General features: G+C 39.7%; 1 protein-coding gene across 2 annotated transcripts; it reads right to left on the minus strand.

Moving 5' to 3' along the window:
- Nucleotides 1–2348: 2348 nt before the first annotated feature.
- Nucleotides 2349–5770, minus strand: LOC102306730 (CMRF35-like molecule 9; the record flags this gene model as incomplete). 2 transcript variants are annotated; one of them, XM_005953175.3, is given in 5 exon segments in its annotated part: nucleotides 2349–2738; nucleotides 3025–3254; nucleotides 4041–4109; nucleotides 4496–4816; nucleotides 5441–5770. In XM_005953175.3, coding segments are annotated over 5 exon segments (974 nt in total), but the record flags the coding sequence as incomplete, so codon positions are not given.
- Nucleotides 5771–7880: the final 2110 nt, after the last annotated feature.

Below are 7880 nucleotides of genomic sequence, written 5' to 3' on the forward strand. Positions count from 1 at the left end.
CACACACACACACACATATAAACATCCACATTCCAATGTAAGGAACAAACACCCACTGATGTCTATAAATAAAGACCAGGGCAGTGGCAGAGCGCAAGTCCCTGAGCGCTCACTCTCGTGCGGGTGCTCTGTGGCTGCCCTTGCTGCAAGTAAAACTGTGTGTTTCTCCTCTCTGATTCTCAGCTGAAGAAGTGTCTTAGAATGCATCTCTTGACAACAGCTCTTCTGTGCTTTGTCAATAGGAGACGATAATCAAGCTTCTTAAAATTGTATTTTAACAGGTTTACATTATATTAGTTTTTTATTTCAATGTAATTATTGTGCAGAAACTAAAGTTCACTGTGAATTTTACATTTCTCAACACAGTATACCGTTACGTATTCTGCATTGTCACTATATTTTCCACGTGAAATTCTGGTAACCACAGCTGCCAGTATTTTACCGTAATATTGAACTTTTTAATATGTATTTTATACAGTTTCACTGTATTTAACAGTTTAATGCAAAATACATAATAATAATAATAATAATAATAATACATTTTATTTATAGGCACCTTTTGTTCTACTAATGTAAGGTGACCCTCAAGGTCACCTTTTAGCTTATAGCTCGGCACTCATGGCGACCGTAGCTGAGGAGTGAATTATGAACTAAATGCTCGAAATCCGACTATTTTCTTTTTTTGTCAATATCACAAATACACAACAGGCAGTTCAACCATGATATGTTGATGTGCTCACAGATCTTTGTAAAAGATGAACATACCAACAATGTAAACAGCCACTGGTTTGTAATGTAAGGCAAGGCAAGTTTATTTGTAGAGCACAATTCAACAACAAGGTGATTCAAAGTGCTTTACAGAGACATTAAAAAACAAAAACAATAAAAAGCATGATTTAAAATTGATCAAAAAGTAGATAAAATCAGAACAGTAGATAAAATCAGAACAGTATATAAAATCAAATCAGATAAAATCAGAAATAGATAAAATCAGTAGTTAAAATATAAGTTTTGAAATTTAAGCTTAAAAGTGTGGATTTGGTGCTTTATTCAAATGCAGCTGAGAACAGGTGAGTCTTCAACCTGGATTTAAATAAACTGAGTGTTTCAGCTGATCTGAGGCTTTCTGGGAGTTTGTTCCAGATATAAGGAGCATAAAAGCTGAATGCAGCTTCTCCGTGTCTGGTTCTGACTCTGGGAACTGATAAAAGACCGGATCCAGATGACCTGAGGGATCTGGAAGGTTCATACTGGGTCAGGAGGTCACTGATGTATTTTGGTCCTAAACCATTCAGAGCTTTATAGACCAGCATCAGAACTTTAAAGTCTATCCTCTGACGGACAGGCAGCCAGTGTAAAGACCTCAGAGCTGGACTGATGTGGTCCACTTTTTTGGTCTTAGTGAGGACTCGAGCAGCAGAGTTCTGAATGAGCTGTAGTTGTCTGACTGATTTTTTAGGTAGACCTGTAAAGATGCTGTTACAGTAATCAAGCCTACTAAAGATGAATGCATGGACTAGTTTTTCCAGGTCCTGTTGAGACATCAGATCTTTTATCCTTGAAATATTCTTGAGGTGATAGTAAGCTGACTTTGTTATTGTCTTAATGTGTTTTTCTAAGTTTAGGTCTGCATCCATCACTACACCCAAATTTCTCGCCTGGTTTGTGGTTTTTAGAGTGTATAGATTGAAGTTCTCTGGTGACCTGTAATCGTTTTTCTTTGGCGCCAAAGACTATTACCTCAGTTTTGTTTTTGTTTAGCTGGAGAAAATTGTGGCACAACCAGTCATTGATTTCCTCAATGCATTTACCAAGAGCCTGTACAGGGCCTCGGTCTCCTGGTGACATTGTGATATATATTTGTGTGTCATCTGCATAGCTGTGATAGTTTATTTTGTTGTTCTTTATAATCTGTGCCAGTGGGAGCATGTAGAATGTTAAACAGAGGGGGTCCCAAGATGGAACCTTGGGGAACTCCACATGTGATACTTGTCTGCTCAGATGTGAAGTTACCTATTGATACAAAGTATTTCCTGTTTTCTAAGTATGTTTTGAACCAGTTTAGTACAGTTCCTGAAAGACCTGCCCAGTTCTCCAGTCGTTTGAGTAATATGTTGTGGTCAACTGTATCAAATGCTGCACTGAGATCCAGTAAAACTAGGACTGACATTTTTCCACTGTCTGTATTCAGACATATGTCATTAAACACTTTGGTCAGAGCGGTTTCAGTGCTGTGGTTCTGTCTAAAACCTGACTGGAAGGCATCGTAGCAGTTATTCTGTTTTAAGAAGTAACTGAGCTGTTGAGAAACTGCTTTTTCAATGATCTTACTTAAAAATGGGAGATTTGAGATCGGCCTGTAGTTGTTCATTTGTGTCTTGTCAAGATTGTCCTTTTTCAGTATAGGTTTGATTACAGCAGTTTTTAGTGGTTCTGGAAACACACCTGATATTTAATGTACTGAATCCTTAAGATTTTATGGCATTTTTGCCAACATCACGTTGACGTTTTACTAGTGTGGTGGCTCTGACTGACAAACAAAGATGCTGCACACACTTCAATTAGATTTTTTGTTTTGTTTTCACGAAAATTAAATTTTGACTAAACTTCTTAAGCTACACAACATTAGCATTACTTTTACATGTTCATCTTTATAAATGCAGGGTAGTTCTGTTCCTGGTCCTTTTGGAGTCTTCATGTGCAGAGGAAGGAGTCTAATCATCGTTGATAGAAGACAACTGAAAATAAAAGAACAAGTTTCAGCCGAGAACATATTTAATATTCTTGAATCAGTTTGATCCAAATGACTGTGTGTCCTTGTGCTTCCACACAGATTATGTTTATTCTCTCAGACACTGATCAGACTTTGAAGCTGATGTTGTTCAGACTGCTCACTGTTGGTGAAAACGTAGTGAAACGTGTCAATCAGAAAATTTAAGCAGTAAACAGATTTTTATTTTCTTTGGTTTCTGTGATTATCATAATAAATCTTTTAAAAAAGCAAAATGATTTAAGGAAACTCACCTTCATGACCGTGTAGTCATTATTTCTGATGTTTAATACAGCTTTCCTCTTCAATTTACTAATGTAGTAGAGCAGCAGACCAACACACAACAGTAAAGCTCCAACCAAGGACAGACACACAACCAGAGGCAGGAAGAAGCCTGGACAGTCTGATGACGGTTTGGAGAGTCCTGCAGTGAAAGTGTGACTCTGTGCTGTTGTCTGTTGTGTCGAGTCAGGAGGGTTTGAAGCTGCAAACAATCAACGCAAATGAGTTAATCAATTAAAGAATGCTGGTACGATTCAGCAAGTTAATTGTGCTAACAGTACTGAATAGAAACAAAATACAGAATCAATACTATAATAAAGCCAAGTATCTCATTAGTTTACCTACAGTCAAAGTTGGTCACAACCTGACCTCAGTGCCAGTGCACATACCTTCACCAACTGGAAAATGTCTTTTAACCCTTTAAGATTTACCATAGAGCCAAGTTATAATGCAAATTTGCAAAATAAACAGCATGTGCATCAAAATCAACTATTTCCTACAGTGTAATCTGAATTCTAAGTATCCCAGAAACTACACAGAAAGGCTTAAACTCAAACATGAATTTTAAAAACACCAGCATATCTCTGTAAATGCCCTATAGGAAAAAACATTTTCCGTGAAAATGACATCATTTCCGGTTTTGGGCATCAGCTAGATCGTGCTGACGGTCAGATCGGCAAAGCGTGTTTCTGGAATATTATGTTTTTGTTGCTGCAAATGCTTTTCATGCAATTTTTGCAAAGCTTTATGTGGAAGGAAACCGTGAACTAGCACAAGCTGAATGTATAAGATGTAAGTACTTCCTCCTGTTTCATATGCAAAAAAATAATAATACGCTAGCTTATGTGGTTGCAGTTCTACCAGGCTTTAAAAATAGTTACGCAAAACGGAGCATGTCCGCTCCGAACGGCCATAAAGATCAATAGGATGTAATTTTCATTTAACCTCCCGACAGATGCTGTGAAGCTGCAACTGCTTTGCAACCCACCTCGACCCCAGGTGCTGCTCGCAGATTCAGTTTGACTCGATGAAGGTGTGGAGGCAGAAGGTTTTGAAGCTGTGAACAATAAACAAAACAGTCAATCGGATACAAAATCAATACCCAATATGACAATAAGAAAATATAATTATTAAATAATCCTATTGGTAAGATCTAACACAACATGTTCTGATAAATATCATAATAAAGTAAATCTAGCATGAAAGATCAGCTGATCTCAGTCATAGCCCACATTGGCTCAGCTGATCCCTTTGTAGACATCCAACTAGGAAACTTCTTCAAGGATTGATGGTGTGTGTGTGTGTGTGTGTGTGTGTGTGTGTGTGTGTGTGTGTGTGTGTGTTAGAAACATATTGATTTTGGTGAAAATGGTTAATTACAGATTCTGAAACACATTCAATTATAAATACACAAAGAAATTTTTCATGATTTGGTAAACTTACCCTCTACGACAAAAATATTGTCAGTGTGGTATGAGTCAGGAGACAAAGGGTCGCCGTAACCACACCAGTACTGTCCCGTGTCAGACTTGGTCAGCTGTCTGATGGCTGCATACAGTCCAAAGGCAGAGCCTTTTGTGTATTTGATGCTGTACCTGCCATTCTCGGCTTTGTCGTTAGTTGTGTCAATGAAAATATTTCCTTCTTTTTTACACGGATTCTTGCAAAGGAACTTCCTCTGTCCATGGACAGCATTGGAACATGGGAATGAGATTTCTTCTCCCACAGTCTGCGCACGGAAGAATCCAGAGCTTTTATTAAATTCTATAAAATAGATGAAAACTCATTAAGTACTATCTGTACTTCCTGTCAGCTGTTACACTCTAGTGACAACATTTCCTGTGCTAGTCTAACGCAGAGCTTCAGTGTGTTATTACCCAAAGTGTGTTATAATCTAGTCTGCTTTGAGTGTAATTAAAATCAGTTGAACTCATTTTAATACAGTGTATTCAGTGAATTCAAGTCAGTGTAATCTATGAATTAGATAATAACTAATTAAAATGTCTGAGTTAAAATAGGTCTGTATTTAGCCTGAGAGTTTATGCAGGTATGAGAGCAGGTGGACTATGGAGGAGAGCCATAATGAATTAATTAAATACACCATTAAATAATTAATGAAATGTGGCAATAATTAATTCAAATTGGAAATAATTAATTTAAAAAAATATTCACGACACATTGAATTAATTAATTATTCACACATTTAATTAATTATTTAACCTCTTAAGCCCCAACCCCCCCTGATACGGGGGCAAAAGGCAGGAGATCAGGTAGGCTTGGGGCTTCAGAGGTTAATGATGTATTTAATTAATTCATTATGGCAATCCTGGCATTCCACAGTGGATGGTTCCACAGTTATGAATTCAGTGACGTTTGATAGAAACTCACCGTTGGAAACTCTGACCTCAATGTCTAAGTATGAATCTGGAGCTGAAGATTGACCCAAACCAAACCGGTACATTCCTGAATCAGACTTGATCGTATGTGTGATGGTGAAAAACAGCTTTCCTCTTCCTGAAGATGCATTTTTGTATTCAACCGTCCATCTGCCGCTCTGAGCTGTGGTTCCATCTGTTTTAATGAGAATGTTCTCTGCTCGCTCACATTTTTCCTTACAGAAGAACTTTGTGTTTCCAGACACAGTGAGGTAACTATGAAGTGATAAATTCCCTCCTTCAGGTCCAACCCAAATGCTGGCTTTGACAAACCCAGTTGTACCTGTTGGACAGATAAACAGTGAAAACAGGTGATTCAGCTCAGTGTCAATACAAGATGTTAAACGGGTACAAAATGTGATCTGTTTGTCTGCGCCATGGTCACAAGCTGTGCGTTTCTTGTGACAGCTCAACGGTGAATTAGCCCTAACAGACAGCTCTGCCTCCCTCTGTCTGTGACCGTAGGTTTGACAGGGGAAACTAACAGCATGCTAACCAGTGCAGGTCTGACGCACCTACAGTGGGATGCAAAAGTTTGGACAACCTTGTTAATAGTCATTATTTTCCTGTATAAATCGTTGGTTGTTCCAATAAAAAAATGTCAGGAGACACACACAGTGATATTTGAGAAGTGAAATGAAGTTTATTGGATTTACAGAAAGTGTGCAATAATTGTTTAAACAAAATCAGGCAGGTGCATAAATTTGGGCACTGTCATTTTATTGATTCCAAAACCTTTAGAACTAATTATTGGAACTCAAATTGGCTTGGTAAGCTCAGTGACCCCTGACCTACATACACAGGTGAATCCAATAATGAGAAAGAGTATTTAAGGGGGTCAATTGTAAGTTTCCCTCCTCTTTTAATTTTCTCTGAAGAGTAGCAACATGGGGTCTCAAAACAACTCTCAAATGACCTGAAGACAAGATGTGTCACCATGCGACCCGATAGACGCAGGAACGAGCTGCTCCGGTAAACTTAACTCCGCTTTGACCAGTTTCACCCCTTCAACTGCCACCTTTAAGTCGCTTACACTCGTAACTACTTTTCTAGTGTTTTGAACACTTTTGACCCTTTCCAATGGCTTCTAAGAGTGCAAAAGCGAACAAAAAGGAGGACGCTAGCTTAACACTGGAGGGTATCACCACGCTGCTCCAGCAGCACCGAGATGAGTTGGTGTCTGAATTTAAGACCTCATTTAACACCCTCGATTCAAAACTGGACCAGGTACGACAAGCCCAAGAGGAACAGGCCGAGAGAGTTTCGTCCTTGGAGCTTGCAACTGAAGACCTCAGCCAACGAGTCGCTGACCTTGAAAGCACGTGTGCCGCTCTTTGCGAAGACAACAACCAGCTGAAGAACAAAGTCACCGACCTGGAGAGTCATAGGCAGCAGAACATCCGCGTCCTTGGACTGCCTGAAGACACTGAAAGTGGGCGCCCCACTCACTTCTTTTCCAACCTTCTCTGTGAGTTACTGGGAAAAGAGGCCGGCTCTCCTCTTCCCAGCACAGCTTCGCATAACGCAGGCCAGCGGCGCCAGAAAGTTTTTCAGCTCTGTGGACGAGGCTCAACAGTACATTGAAAGGCTCCCAAAAGCTCCGGAAGCCCCATGAAGAATTATTACTAATAAAACAATGACACCAAATGCAGGTACCAAACATTCCATACAGGTATAGAGGCGCAGTCGGGATCCACGTAAGACGTTGCTTTTCCCCTCCGAGTGTAGCGATATAGTCTGAATGCTATGGTACCGAAATGCTGATTATTACTTTCATTTAACTCAATAATTTTATTTTTCTTTGATAAATAAGGAGGCAACCTCATTGACCCGTTGGCTAATGACGTAATACCTGTTGCACGGAGACGGGGAGTTTTGTTATCTATTCGTAGCCTTCTGTCTGTTCTCATTCAATAATTCAGTTATACCAGTAGTCCTTATTGAACTACATCATCTTTTTTGTGTTTGGTTGTTTGTTTACATACTTGGACTCTGCTTTGAAACACTCCAGCAATTACATTTGGACTTGGTGGCTGATACACAGTTTCAAAACTTAACAGTATTATAAGGGGTTTCAGCTTACTTTGCTATGGCCACTGGAGCAGTGGTTCGATTGCTTCAACACCTAGGTTATTGCTATCATAGACAGGAGTAGTAACACTCTAGGGCTGTGTCCCAAAACGTCGGCTGCATCCTTCGGAGGACCCGGTCTTCGCGGTCTACGTGGGCCGGGTCCTTCAAAGGCCGGAAGTACGAGGCTGTGAAATGGGACGGTCTAGCCTTCAGATCAGCGTCACCGCTGTCTTGGTGGAGTTTAATAAACTCGGCCGTCTGCTCCTTGCTATCTAAAATATAACAGGACACTGGCGTAAATTCTCGACCGTCTCACACTT

The sequence above is a fragment of the Haplochromis burtoni genome, unplaced genomic scaffold, assembly GCF_018398535.1.
Source record: "Haplochromis burtoni strain Fernald_Lab_line unplaced genomic scaffold, NCSU_Asbu1 Contig_3191, whole genome shotgun sequence".
Lineage (NCBI taxonomy): Eukaryota > Metazoa > Chordata > Actinopteri > Cichliformes > Cichlidae > Haplochromis > Haplochromis burtoni.